General features: G+C 35.0%; 1 protein-coding gene across 4 annotated transcripts; it reads left to right on the top strand.

Moving 5' to 3' along the window:
• Positions 1–4,448: 4,448 nt before the first annotated feature.
• On the top strand, positions 4,449–12,561 carry LOC114313279 (nuclear transcription factor Y subunit C-3). Of its 4 annotated transcripts, none has more exons than XM_028259652.2 (3): positions 4,449–4,561; positions 4,733–4,779; positions 11,486–12,494. In XM_028259652.2, exon 3 carries the CDS (start codon positions 11,494–11,496, stop codon positions 12,238–12,240), a length of 747 nt encoding a protein of 248 aa, XP_028115453.1. In that variant the 5' UTR covers positions 4,449–4,561; positions 4,733–4,779; positions 11,486–11,493; the 3' UTR covers positions 12,241–12,494. The 4 variants fall into 4 exon arrangements, 3 of the variants coding, with proteins under 3 accessions (XP_028115453.1, XP_082771121.1, XP_082771122.1); XR_014361234.1 differs by having other exon boundaries at positions 4,477–4,561; positions 11,493–12,561; XM_082914995.1 differs by having other exon boundaries at positions 4,481–4,505.
• Positions 12,562–15,378: the final 2,817 nt, after the last annotated feature.

Below are 15,378 nucleotides of genomic sequence, written 5' to 3'. Positions count from 1 at the left end.
CTGTATTGGTTGAAGATCCATGGAGTGTATCCTCTGTTTGGTCAATTAGATGAAATGGGTACAACTAATGAATAAAGATAACATGGATTGAGATGCAAGATTGGCCTAGCATGGTTTTGGAAAAGAGTTGTAAAAGACCTTATCATTGGGCATTGAATATGTGCATCATACTTATATCTTTTTAAAGTTCATATATTGTGCTAGATTGTTTCTACTAGGCTTTGACTCACTCTACTTAGGAAAATCATTTTCAAGTGCTGGTGACATACCTCCTCCAAGGACTTAGCTTGGGAGGACCAGAGAGTTGAAGGCTCTATTTTTGTTATTTTGTATTTAATATCTGTACAAGCCTAAGGCTTTATATGTATGGAGCTTAAGACTCCCTTTTTTGTTGTAACCAAGCTTAATCTTGGAAAGCTGTAAGCCTGTAGGGTATTTATTTTGTTGGTCCTTAAGTTGGTATCACATGCTATAGATTCAGGATAGAGCTTATGAATGTGTAACTCATATGTCACTTTTTGTAATTTAACTCTGATTAATGAAAACTTCTTATCTTACTTTATATCACTTTGCACTAGTGTTTCGAGTTTGATTATTGTGAATATTTTGGGGCTTTACAACCATCTTTCATACATCCATTTGAAAACCTCTCTTTTGATTTTAAACCAAAACCGCAAGATTGTTTATGAAAAACAAATAACTAAGTTAAAAATCATAAAAGAGTGTAGAAACTCCCTACCTCGAAGCTAGAAGACCAAGAAGAGAGTGGAGAAACCCCAAGGAAGCCGAAATCCAACTCTATTTGGATGAAAACAAAGCTCTAGGTGAGCTCTACCTTTTTAACAAAGGGAGTAGGGTGGAGAAATGGGTAGCTCTTAGTGTATTTGTAAAGAGAGAGAGAGAGAGAGAGAGAGAGAGAGAGAGAGAGAGAGTGAAAGAGAGTAAGTTCTAGAGAGATGAGCTCTAGATTTAGGGTTTTGAAATGTTTAGAGAGAGAGATAGATGAAAAAATGATGTAAAAAGTGACTTTTACGAACTGATATATGTACAGTCCGCTCAAGCGCAAAATGTGTCGCTTGAGTGGCCATATACAATAAGTTGTTCTGCTCAAACTCATAGTATACACTTCCAGTAGTTTTGCGGACAGCAGACCAATGCTCGAGCCCAAGAAGGGTCGCTCGAGCCAAGACCGTTCAAACGCAAAAAGCACCGCTCGAGCGTAGAATACACTCTTCCAGTAGTTTTATAGACCTGCAAAAGTATTGAGAGTTTGCAAAGACCGCTCAAGCGCAAGAAGCTACGCTCAAGCATAGAGGTCAAAATCTGGGCAACCAAAGTTTTGAAAAAACAAGCTATCAACCCGTTTCAAACACAACCAACACATCCCAATAGGCAAACTCAAGGAGGGAAAAGAGGAATAGGACAAAAAACAACAGTACAAAACCAAGAAACCTGAATCCAAAACATCAAATGGGTCGGATCTTAAACTAGAATCGCTATTATGAAACAATGATTATTTCATCTTTAGAATGTTTAAGATTGTTTGAAGTTACTGTATAAACCAATTTTGGCTAAAAATTAACTTTTTACAAAAATAAACTTTTTACAAAAATAATCATTTTACCCTTGAACCCGTTTTTAGTTAAAAACTAACTTTTTGACCTCAAGAAAGAGAAAGAGGAAAACTCGGTTGTGATTTGATCGATGACATTTTTCAAAATTAGTAGTCGATTGTATTAAAAACATTGATCGAGAAGCAATTCAAGCTTACTTAGGCCACAAGCAAGCCAAGGGTATGGAACTCTGCACTTGTGCATGCATTGATGACACATGTACAAGACAAGTGGTGTATATGCGCATGCATTGTGCGTGCGCACAAGCTCTGTGCGTGCACACTTCCAAATGTGGCGGAACCTGTTTTGGAAACATAATCTTGGTACAATGTTAGAGGTAGATGGCAAGAGAAAGAGATGGGAAGCCCTAAGGTGTTCCCCATCCTTTTCCCTTTCAAAGGGTTAGATTTTTTAGAAGTTTTTGTGAGTTTTTTTGAGAGCCCTCCACCCTCATCTCTTCTCCCCTTGCCTTAGCTTCGAAAATACTACCATTACAGTAACTATAAACACCTCAAAACAATCTAAAGCTTGGAACTTAGACTATAATATGAAACCTTTACTTGCGGGAGGCTTGCAAGCAAGAGAACTCGATTTTTCTTGCATCTTTTCTTCGCGTGCCTTCAATTTATTCAAACCAATAGGTAGACTCTTATCTTTTATTTATTTCAGTACCTATTCTCTACCTATATTTAGTAGTTAATTATAGTTAAGATGTTAGTTCATCATTCCATCATGTAGTTTGTCTATTTTGTTAGCTTTCTTGCCTCTCCTTGCATGTTTTCATTATTCTCATTAGAGCAGCATGTTTAGGCTTTTTTAATCATCTAGAAATCATGCATTAAGCCCGACTTGATCATCATTTAATTTTAGCATTTTTACTCTTTCTATTTGTTATTTCCATTTTTGTGCATAATGATCATGTTAGTAGCCTCAAATTGAGTTTAGGATCATTATTTGCATACTTGTATGTTAGGATCATATTTAATTTTATAAATGCATGTATGACGCTTGAGTGGACATCCATGCAAGCTTCATTGTTCTTTGTAGCATATGTATGTTCTTAGTTGCATTGTCTTTTCAATAAATCAAGTTAAATATTTCTCTATGCAAAATTAGTTGTTTTGAATGATTTTTGTAAATATTGTTAATTTTAGTTTATGTTTAAGGCCATGAATCATTAAAAATTCACTTTTTATGAAAAATATGACTTTATTCATTTAATTTAAAATAAATTATAATTTTTTTTATTTATTCAAATCACTTAGTTTTGACTTGTATGAATAATTAATCACTAAAATAATAAAATAGAGAATTAGTAGAGGCCAATTATTAGATTGGGAAAGAGGGGGTGCTTACATTTAAGCGTAACTTACGTGCAGGTCCTAATAAGTGGATTTATTATCCAATAGGTCACATAATAATTAATGACATTTTTCATTAGACACTATTAAAAAAAAGTCACAAATTGTTAATTTTCAGCAACAATATGAAAATTTTTGTCACAAAAAATGTAACTAATTATAAGTTTTAGCGGCAGTTTAAAAAAATTGTCACGAAAAAGTCACTAATTCACAACTTTTAGCGACAATTTAAAAAATTCGTCACAGAAAAATATCACTAATTGTAAGTTTTAACGACAATTTATAAAAATCATGACAAAAAAAAAGTCACTAATTATTAATTTTTAGCGACATATTTTAAAAATCGTCACAAAAAAAATTATTTTTAGCGACGATTTTACTAAGACTTATTTTCAATAGGACTTGATGGGAATTAAGTCCAATTATTAGGACATATTGGTTGTTTACCCTTCATTTTTTTAATAACCTTTCCCTTTTGTACTTTAGCTTCCGAGCCGGTAATCTCTGGTTATGACAGATCAGCTCTTTAACTTAGTTTTCATCGTTAAAATTTTCTTAATTCCTCATAAAAATTACGTGGCAACTCTATGTTAATTAAAGCAAGTTGGCACAACATTGGGTGAAAACGTGCCTTAGGCTGTGTTTGGTTATGATTTCAAAACGTGATTCTACACCATAGTTTGAGTATGATGTTTGTTTAGTATTTTGGAATCACGTTTCAAACGCTCTGCAGAGAGCTCTGTCTCTGCTCTGTCTCAGCTGCGCATTTCAACATTTTTTTTTTGAAAATTTTGCCTGACGGGACGTCCGGCCGGTTGCCCGGAATAGTGATTTTTTTTTTTTTTGCAATTGATTTATATAATCGAAAAAAATATTTTCTGAAATTTTTAAAATTTTTTATGTACTTTAAAATAATTTTGAGCTATATGTTTAGTTATGAGTTGTAAATTTTTGTATCACATATCAAATGTCACATCAATAATTTCCTACTCAAATCAAAACTCTTTTCAAAATTCTTTACCAAACAAATTTTCTACACTCAAATCATAATTTCACAATACCTAAACTCAAAATACAACTCATATTCTCAAATCACATTTACAAAACTCTAACAAACGTTACCTCATACTACGAAAAAAGTCATGGCATCTACAATGGTACAAGTTGTATCAGAGTTGCACCACAAAAAATGCTATCTATAGTGTAATAATTTCACTTTTCCACTTATTTGCAATTTCCTCAATTAGTATTTCTCACAAAAATAAAAACGACTCGTTAACAAGTGTCTTAGGGCACAAGTAAAAAGCAAAAAAAAAAAATTAAAAATCATAATAGATTTTTTACTAAGTTTAATATATTTTTATTAAAATTAATATACTTTTTAATATACGTTATACATATTTTCTAATTAATGCCCAGATATTAGCATTTGCCCAAATAAAAAAATAAAAACAATTAATTAATTTATTTATTTATAGTTATGGGTTAAAATGTGAGATGTGAGTTTGACGGGCTTGATCGATAGCTCAGGGTAAATTGATATTGAATTTGCCCCAAAAGATTAAAAAAATACCCAGTAAAACACAGGTTTGATCGATCTGTGATTCCTGTTAAAAGAAAAAATCGATACGTGATTCAAGATTATTATTTTTTTATTTTATTTTATTTTTTTCAATTGTTGTTTCTTCTTTTGTTTTCTTTCTCGTTTCTTTTTTGGGGGGTTGGCGTTTTGATATTTTTGTGGATTTTGTTCTTTAGGGTTTTCAATCTCTGAGAAAAGCAGCATCATAATTTTGAATAAAGAGGTACCCTCTCTCTCTCTCTCTCTCTCTCTCTCTCTGTTTTTCCATGATCATCAGTGTTTTGTATGTATTTTGTTTGTGCATGTGAAATTTGTGTGTATATGTCGAGGATTGGATACATTTTTTTCTGCTGTATGTTTGATTTAGTTAACATTCAATTTTTGAAGCATGTAATTTTGGTCAAAGATTGGCTATTCCTTTTCTTTTTGATCATTTTTCTTTTCTTTTCTTGGTGTTCTTGAATTGTCTCAAAGAGAGCCGTTTGCAGATTTAATGGCTTAAATTTATGCCCCTTCCATCTTCGAAGTTTTGGTTTTTTTTATTTTTTTATTGGCCCTCCATTTTTTAAGTTGATCAAACATCCAGATCACAATTCAAGGATTCTGAAGAGTGAAGAGTAATGATGTGGAGATGATCTTTGTTTACGAAATGAGTCAATTAACTCATATAAGGCCACTATAGGACATCAATAATCAAACCCATTTGGACATTTGTCCTGTTTAAGTGATTTGGGCAATGACTTTATGTTACAGGGCAATCTTTTGTCTGTATGTTGTAGTGGCCAGTGCAATTTGATGAATCAAATTCCATTTTCTTATTTAAACGTCTTTTTCAAGGAACTTGTGTTATGATCCCACATCAAAACACAAGAGGCCTTGTGAATATAGGTCTGTTCGGACACCCCCCTTGCAAGCCTGTTTTTGTAGGTAAGTTCTACCCAAAGGTTTTGTATCACTTTGTCCAAGGTGTCAACACATCTTTACATCTCTCGTAAATATAGGGAAAATTCATGAGCAAACATATTTCGAATGCTTCAGACAATTTTTTGTAGACACGGGGGAAGTGATACAAATTCATTAAGCAATTCCTTGAAAACATGTCTCATGAGTCTCAAATTTTGTACATTCTTTAGACGTCATTGATGCCATTGTATGATGTTTCAGAAATATATGTCCCAATTTACTATTGGTTTGCTCATAAATTTTTTGTTTTTATTTTTGTTGTAAGTTCTTGATGCCTTTATACCCTATTCCAAAACATGTTGCCCTGTTTCCACGTAATAGTTTGTTCTATTCTAAATTCTCATCGTGCGTACATATTCTATCTTTAAGCTTATAATCCAATTTCTTGCTTTCATGTCTTTTTGTTGTTTCTTAAAACAATGGCCACTGCTCCCCATTGGAGTTTGGTGTTATTTTGGTTTGGGAAAATTTTTATATGATAATACTCAATTACTTACATATTTTTTTGGAGTTTCACGGTATAGAAGTGTAGAGAACCCATCACATAGTTTCATGGTGCGTAATGTTCTAGGAATACTCACAGAAAATAAGAAAACTTTTGGATAAGAGTCTGAAAGAGAATCTATGCCCTGGTCTGGTCCTATGGGATGATATATGTATAGTTTGTTGATTTAAATTTTATTTCACAAGAAAACACAAAAACAAGGCTAAACAATGGGGTACACTCCTACAAAACAAAAAACAAACAAGAAAACAAAAACCCGAAAGATAGAAAACTACTAAAACTGGCCTTCAGGTCTTAACAGAGAACAAGGTAGCCCCCAATTCATACAGACTTGCCAATTTTGCAGAGAACTCTTAACATTTCTAATAGAGCATGCAGAGAACTCTTAACACTATCACTTCCTGATGTCTAAAAAGTTGAGCCAAAGTTCTCCCATTCCTTTCCTTCCATACTTGATAGAGAGTGCAAGCCAAAGAAAGCTTGAAAATGATGCAGCTCTGATTCCTAGTATTGCAATGAGAAATTGCCCAATGGTGCTCACCAGACCAACCCATAGGATCTCTATCAATGTGGTTCAACCTAAGCATCTTTGCCCAAATACCCTTAGTAAAGGAACAAGAGAGGAAAAGTTGCTCATGAGTCTCCACTTCATTCATACAGAGACTGCAAATAGGGTCCAGTTGCATACTCCATTTCAATAATCTGTCCTTAGTGGCTAATCTTTGTAGACAAATTAATCAACTTATGAAAGCCCACTTAAGGACATTACCTTTAAATCATCATGTCGGATGATTTATGATGTGAATAGGGAAGGTTTGTTTGGTATTGATTGAAGGAATGCTTTTGTCTTCTTGAGTGTCTTGCAGTAAACTGGAATGTTTTTATCTTCTTGAGTTAAATCCACCCACCCCCAAAAAAAAATATATATATATATTAAAAAAACTACCAAGGCCCCATTTATCTTCCCTTGTATCTTAGGGAAGTTATTAAATGTTAGCAAGCTACTAAACTTCAACTGCATTCCCACATTGTAACTTAAGATGTTTGGCTATATGTATTTGGTTATGTGCATGTCAACTCAATTCTATATGAAATCGCACACCAACAGTTTTGAACCACAAAAAATTCATTTATATATGAAAGAAGACATCTCCCCCCCCCCCCCCCCCTCTCCTCTCTCTCTCTTCTTATTTTTTAATTTTTTATTATACATCTATCCTTACCTTGACTATAAGAAAACAAGGACATTTTCTATCAATGTGACACTCCATTTGGATTTAGGGGTGATGTGAAACATACGAGCACCAATTTTGGAATGGAGAATTTATTTACAATTTTATTAATATTCATGTTTATTTATTTTTAATCATAGTTTTATTTGGAGTCTTTGGTTTCCTGTTTTATTAAGGTTTTAATTTCCTATTTTGATTAAGGTTATTTAAATCAAGATGTTTGACATAGTAATAGTATTATTCATATTTGAATTAATAAAATTGATTGTTAAGGATGTGGCCTTGTGATTTGGATCGTGGCCTTCGTGTTCTTCCTCTCCCTCCCCGTTCTCTGTTCTTTCTCCCTCTTGGTTTCACATCAATAGGGAATTGGGGCAAACATCGATCCATTGTTACAGACTTGCAAAGTTATCATTGAGCTTTGTTGGCAAGTTGTTGTGCCACCTAACCAACTAGGCCTAGCCTAGTTGGTCACCATAACTTTCTTAAGGGCGTAGTTCCTAGGGGGAGGTCATGGGTTCAATTTTCCTTAGCGGAGTTAAATTAAGGGGGTAAGCACTTGGTGCTTTGCAAAGGGTGGGGAGGTTAACTCCCATAGGTGCTAACCTAATAACTAATAACTAACAATTGACTTCCGTCGATTAAAAAAAAAAAGTTGCTGGGCCACCTTGTTGTTCATCGCCATCAATGACGACTATCGTCACTCACCATTTCCTTTCCCTTTCCTTCTTCTCCCAGTAGAGCACTTCTTGGAACCTTAGCTTGTGGAAGACAATAGAACCCATTGACTCCTATTGCCAAAAAACCCATTCTCCATCATGAATTGTCACGTCATGCCTCCTCACCGTCATGAATTTAGTTGTTTCCATTATCGCATTGCAGAGGGATGGAAACATGGTGGGTTTATATTGCCGCACCCCAGTCCCATGTCATATTAGGGGTGCAAAAAATTCAGGAAGGTGGTGAGGCCTAGGGTGGGGGTGACTTAATTTTGTAACTTCAAAATTGACGATATTAATAAAAATGAGAGATGATGTGGTATATTATGAATAATTTTTTTATAAACGATGAGTTAAAAATGTAAAATGAAAAATAAAGATGTTAAAATGAATGTGAAGTGTAATATTTTAGTGTTTTAGTCTTATTATATTTAATAAATATAATATGGGTAGGTCAGCGTAGGGGAAAATCCGTCGAGGGCAAGGCAAACCCGTTTGGGATGGGATGGGAGATGCAATGTGGGGCGGGGCAGGGGAAAATTGCCATCCCACTCCTCCAGTCGGGAATCTTCCTCTATTACGACGTGTGGTGTCGCATTCTGAGCTTGTTAGAACTAATCAATGTGGAGGTTCCTAGATCTTGGGCGTTCCTCCTTGCGTCGTCGCCACCCTTCACCATGGCCATTGCGATCCATTTGGCGTTGATGATATCTTAGGTTTGTGCATACTGAGTTACATCATGAGGAAGATGTACAAAATAGTAAACCCTTATTGAAACAAAGAGGGAATGACCCTTCCTCTAAATCAATGTATGACACATAGGGTCGTACATTCCTCTCGGAGGAACCTTGGGCGATTCCTCCTGCTACCTAGGTTCAATGAACTCCCATGCCTTATTTCATGAATGCGCAATCCGATAGGCCTTGAAAGTGATTTGCATAGGGTTGGGGACCTCTTCATATAGATGTTTCTATTTCTTGTAATGTAATAAAAAAATAGAGCATGGTGGTTTTGAGTAAATTAAACTTTTGACGCATCCCCAATTTTGTCGCATCGCACCTCATGCTTTACACTGATTGAGAGGAAGGGCCTTTCTCGCCCCTTTGTCTCTTTTTTCTCTCTTTTGGTTCTATATCAATTTTGCATCAAAGCAAACATCAATCCATTTTACAAATTTACAATGTTATCATTCAGCTCCATTGCCAACATTGTCTTGAGACCACGTTGTTTGTCAACATTGATGGCCACTTGCGTCATTTGTTGTCTCATCTCCCTATCCTCTCTTTCCTGTCAGAGCCCTTGTCGGAACCCCCTTTTGTGGAAGACAATAGAACCTGTTGACTCTTGTTATCAGAAAACCCTTCTCTATTGCAACTTGTCTTCTCACACCTCCTCACTATCGCAAATCCAGTCAGCATTAGCATTGTGTCTCTCATCACAATCTGAGCATCAGTTTCTAGGCCCGTCACGATCATTTTTATGTTTATTTATCTTTATTTATGGTGTTTTATTAAGAGTTTTTGGTTTATTGTTTTATTGGGATTTTAGTTTCCTATTTTGATTAGGTTATTAGCCTATAAATAAAGGTGTCAGACATGAACATGCACCGGACATGCTATAGGAAGTGACATGTTGGGGGCATGCGATTGATATGTTTGCGACATGCTAAAGACATACGTGGTGTCCCATTTTTTAAATCTTTTTAGTTTCAAATTTTTTTCACCGTAGCATATTGACGAAAATAATGAGAATAAGTGTTTGACATAAAATAAATATTTAATGTTTGCACATGTGTATTGTGTCCTGCAGTTTTTGATAATTTGCATGTACAGTGTGTGTGTGTCTATGTTGTGTCACATATGTGCTTCGTAGATATACACAACACTATTGATATAAAATTCCATATGATTATGTATATAAACTATTGATGTAATTTCTCTTTTCATATGATAGTGTTCAGTCATACAAATAGTATAGACTACTAACATTAAACTCATTTTGAAGTACGCATCATTCAACTTTCCCTTTTCAATGCTTCTTTGGCTTTTAAAAAAATGTGCCTAACATCTGTTCCCTTCAGCCATCATACTCATACGTCTATAGCAGTATTTGTAGACATACATTCTAGTAATTTGTTTGACTATGATTGAATGCGCTATCCTAGATCTCATTAATAGCCAATTCTAAAGGCTTCCTCCAACATCAGGCTTGAATAATGTACATATTTTCCAGCTGCTTTATTGTTTCTTAGCTTATAAGTGCAATAGGTGCTAACACCAGTTTCTTATATTTTCGGCAAATTAAGGCTTCCTGATGAGACAATGGATGCTTTCTAGTTTATTTTAAGGTTGTTAGGGGGGAGTCTCTTCTTTCCACCTGCCATTTCTTCTTTCCTAGCTTTGAATTAGTTGGCAGGTTTTCTATCTGAATGCTATGATTTTTATTTATTTATATTTTGGCCCGCCTCTAATCAATGGTGCAAGTTTCATTGTTATATAAATTGAAGGAAATGGGCTCAAGTTACCCTAGTATGAAAAGGTTATACAAGTAAAAGTGCATTATACACCTCCCTTCCCTTTTTCATATTTGAAATAAATAGGAAGAAGAAAACATCTCTCCCTTCCCTCTTGTTCAATCAAACAACAGGAGAGAGACCTTCATTCCCTTCCCCTCATAATTTATGCTTTCCTTCACTCCTCTTCCTCTATGAAGCACCGACATTTCAAAACAAGTGATGTATTCGTGTCAGACACACGGACACAGTGGGGACACATGTGGCGTGTCCCCTTAGTTAATTAATTTTATTTTCAGGGGACAGGTCGGGGATGCTTTGGGGTCACACTAAGGACATGCCAAGTTGTCTTTCTTCCCATTTTCTTTAGTGTTTTTTTATGAATGTTGAGTGTTTATTATCTTTTTCTTAGGTTTAAATACTTAATAGATCGTCCATAAAAAAGATATAAACTGTAAGTGTTAATTTTAAAGTATTTTCTTTTAAAAAAAATATAGAATTAGAATTAGTTTTTGTTAATATTTATCATTTGTGGATGCAATATTAGTCTAGATAGCAAATAAAAATATATGAAAATATATTTTATTGTCATGACCCCGCCGTGTCTGTGTCCGTGTCCCATGATCGCATCCATGACTGTGTCCGTGCTTCTTGGCTCTTCCCTTTCCAATTAAGAGTGCAGAAGCTTGTGAAAAAAACTAGTCTGGTCTTTTTGGACAATGATTTATCCAAATGTGACATTTTTTTTTTTTATTATTATTTTATCATGGGTTTTTAGATTGGCATCAATTGTTATCTTCACTGTACAATATTCAATATGGACTCTGTTTTGATAGCAATGATAATTCTATTACAGCAAGAAATATATGTTCATGCCAATTAAAATTCAATTTCATCACATCATTATGAAAATAATTACCTGATTAGTATTCAATTTTCTGTTATTTTGGCATTGATTATAATTGTGTACGTTTTTTCTTTTGGGTCTTTCACACCAGAGGACAGAATGGATCAGCAAGGACAACTGCATTATGATACAAGCCAATATGAACCAAACCAAGTTATGGGAAATCCTAGTCAAGGATCAGTAGTTACATCAGGTGGGCCTGCTCATTCTCCTAGTCAGCCATCAGGATCTCATCTTGCGCATCACCAGCTTGCCTATCAACATATCCACCAGCAGCAGCAACACCAATTACAGCAACAACTCCAGTCTTTTTGGGCAAATCAATACCAAGAAATTGAGAAAGTTAATGACTTCAAGAACCACAACCTTCCCTTGGCAAGGATCAAGAAGATTATGAAGGCCGATGAGGATGTACGAATGATATCGGCCGAGGCACCTATTGTATTTGCCAGGGCATGCGAGATGTTCATCTTAGAGTTGACTTTGCGATCTTGGAATCATACTGAGGAAAACAAAAGGAGGACACTCCAAAAAAATGACATTGCAGCGGCAATCACAAGAACTGATATATTTGATTTCTTGGTCGACATAGTGCCTAGGGAGGATCTGAAAGATGAAGCACTAGCATCGATCCCAAGAGGAACCGTGCCGGTTGGAGGGGCCACTGATGCATATCCTTACTATTATATGCCAGCTCAGCATTCACCTCAGGGTGGAGCACCGGGGATGATTGTGGGCCAGCCTGTGATGGATCCTGTTTTGTATGCCCAACAGCCTCACCCCTATATGGCGCAACAAATGTGGCCACAGGTACCTCAACAACCACAATCACCCTCAGATTCTTAGTCACTGAAACACTTACAATTCCTGGAAAAAGTGGTGAGTGCATTTATGTTCTTTAGTTTCATTGTTATGTTTTTCAAGCAGAATATTATAGCAGATAATTACATGTTTGCTACAACTGCTTTTATTGCAATTTCTGTGCCCGCTTTCTGATTTTTATTTTTATTTTTTTTGTTTCCTTAATTCTCCAGTGATTCTTTCTGGTGAAAAGTACAGATGGGGATAGTTTAAGTAATCAAATATTATAATTTTTTTTTTTTGTTTTTTTCATGGTTTCCGTTGTCTTTGTGGAAGATAAATGCAATTGGGTCTGGTCTAACTGTATTTCTGATTTGTTCTATTTGTTGACAAAATCTGCTTTCTTTTTTTGTGATCTTGAATAACAATGTCCCTTTGGAACTACTAGCAACCTGGACTCGAATGGACCTTATTTGGGACCATGAATATAATAGGCGTAGATAATCTTTTCTTTCTAGAAAATTTTCAATTTTACAAAGACTGCGATTTGAATAGTAAATGAGGGATGAGTGAAAAAAATTGAAAATTTTAAGAACCTTCAGACCCTAGCAATGCATGGTATTTGGGTGTGGTGGTGTCAGTGTTTGGTTTGGATTTGGTGGTGGAGGCTGGTGGTAGGAGTGAGTTGCAACATTATTATTAAAGGCTATAAATGTCTTTTTACAAATAAGTTAACGGATTTAGTGTTGTAATTTAATTAAAATTAGGGTGCTCATTTGAAAAGTCCAATTTTGAATTTCTTGGGTCTAACGGTCCACGGACCAAATTGTTTCGTCCAAAAGGATATGCTTCTACACGATGACCAAATTACCCCTTCTTCACCGGTCACTGTTTCTCTTATTTTTATTTTATTTGTTCTATCTCTATCCGTCACTATTTGTTTGCCCCTCTCTCTCTCACTCTCTCACTCTCTCTCTCTCTCACTTCTCATCTCTCTGTCTTCTCTCTCTCGTCTCTCTCTATCTGTTTGTTTCTCTTTTCTTCTCTTCTCTCTTCTCTATTTATCTGTTTATTTGTCTCTCCTCCTTCTCTCCCTCTCTTTTTGTTTCTCCCTTCCACTCCTCTCTCCTCTCTCCTCAACCTCCCATTTCCCCAAACCCACGCTCTCTCTCTCCTCAGCTTCCTCTCACTCTCTCATCTTCTTGCTGATTTCGAGCCAAGATCCAAAACAACTCCAAGGCTATTCATCAAAGAAATGGTCCTTTTCGATATTCACCCACTCTCTCTCTCTCTCTCTCTCTCTCTCTCTCGGCTCTCTCTCTAGTATTCAGCAAAAGCATGGAGAAGAGTTGTAGTGTGTGGATGAGGTGGCTCATGCTGACTCATCATCATCATCCACTTCTCACAAAGAAGCTTCGTCCTCTGCCGATTCCTCTTTTGCTACAGACAACAGTTCTGTCACCCCTGTACTTTCCATCACTACTCCTGGTTTCTCGATTGTCCTCTCATTGTCGCTCCCTTTTGACCACTACAGCTCATTCTTCAATTCCTCTTGTTTCATCCTGTGATTGACATTCAAATCTGCTCACCTCAAGCTCAATGCTTGTCCTTTTCATGGTGGCAAACCGTTGACGATTTTTCGGTTGGCAGAAGGATTGGCAGTGGGTGCTGCGGGAGACGGGCTGGAGGTGCAGTTTGGTGAAATCGCTGATCTAGAAGACTTCGGCTTTGGGGGTGTTTGGTGTGACTTATTTTGGTCAACTTATAGATTATAGCTTTGAAAAAACTATTTTAGATTATTTGGTTAAATTTATTTCAAACAACTTCTGATTCTAGTAACTTATTTTAACTCAAATAAATTGATTCTGAGAAGTTGTTCACTCCCTGCTTCCGATTATCAGTTTCAATTATGGATATATTAATATACGGTTATACTCTTAGATTTATTTTATTTTATTTTATTTATTTTAATAGAAAAAGACTCAAATGGGCTATGGATTATTATTTTTATTTATTTATTTATTTGTTTATTTTATGAGAAATGTGGACTAATAGTGAAAGAAAAAAAAAAGCACTTAATTCAATTTACAACTAATAAAGGTTAATTCAATTTATAATTAACAGGGGTAAAAATGACATTTATACATCAAAAAGTTATTTCACAGTTTATTTACCAAATATTACTAAGCAACTTAAATCTATAATCCAATAGTTGTATTATACAAATTAAAACTTCTGATTAAAACTATAGTCTATAATCTGTTAAGATATAATTTATATTTTTTTTAACAGCTACTCCAAATACCCCTTTTGTTGAGCTCGTTTACAAGTTTCTCTCTCTAGATCTGATGCTGATGTTTTTTGGTTGGTTGCAAAACATTTTACTCACAAAAGATGGAAGTGATATTGAGAGATGATGATTGGTGTTTGGTGTTTTGGGCAGGTTGTCTTCATTGTGATAAATCATGCTATGAATGAGTTACACACTATTCACGTCTTTCCTGATTCTGAAATCTCCTCATTCATCTCCATCTTTCTCCATCTTTGAATCTCTCTCTCTCTCTCTCTCTCTATATATATATATATATATATATTGTGTATATATATCTCTAAAGTCCCCTCTCATTCTTCTTCTTCTTCTCTCTGTATATATATGTATGAGTTGGTATGCGTTTTTGATTTTGAACCATCTCTAGCTGTGTGAATTTAAATGTAGACTTCGAGAACCTTGTGTGAACCTATTTGTTCAATTTTGACATATAGTGGGTTTGTAGAGAGAGACAGAGAGAGATAGAGAGAGACAGAGAGTTTGGGTTTTGAACAGATAAAAATTGATTTTAACAGATAGAACCCCTCTCTCTATATATCTGTATACGTAAAAATATTAAACATATAAAGGAATATAAAAATATTAACCAGATAATGGAATATAAAAATAGTAAACAGATAAGAGGAAATAGACTTGGTGAATTTTAAATTTGAGTAGATAGATACAAATTTGAATAGATAGAGATAAATTTGACAGATAGATACAAAAAAGTTAACAGATAGATACAAATTTGAACAGATGGAAATAAATTTGATAGATAGGTTAAAGGGCAAAACCGGAAACAAAATGTCTTCTAAAATAATAAAACATACTTCTCGCTAAATTATTTCACAAAGCGTGAATTTTTCACCAAC

The sequence above is a fragment of the Camellia sinensis genome, chromosome 2 (genome assembly GCF_055761805.1).
Source record: "Camellia sinensis isolate YWXY chromosome 2, ASM5576180v1, whole genome shotgun sequence".
In the NCBI taxonomy this organism is placed as follows: Eukaryota; Viridiplantae; Streptophyta; class Magnoliopsida; order Ericales; family Theaceae; genus Camellia; species Camellia sinensis.
This window is presented reverse-complemented; position numbering and strand designations above follow the sequence as displayed.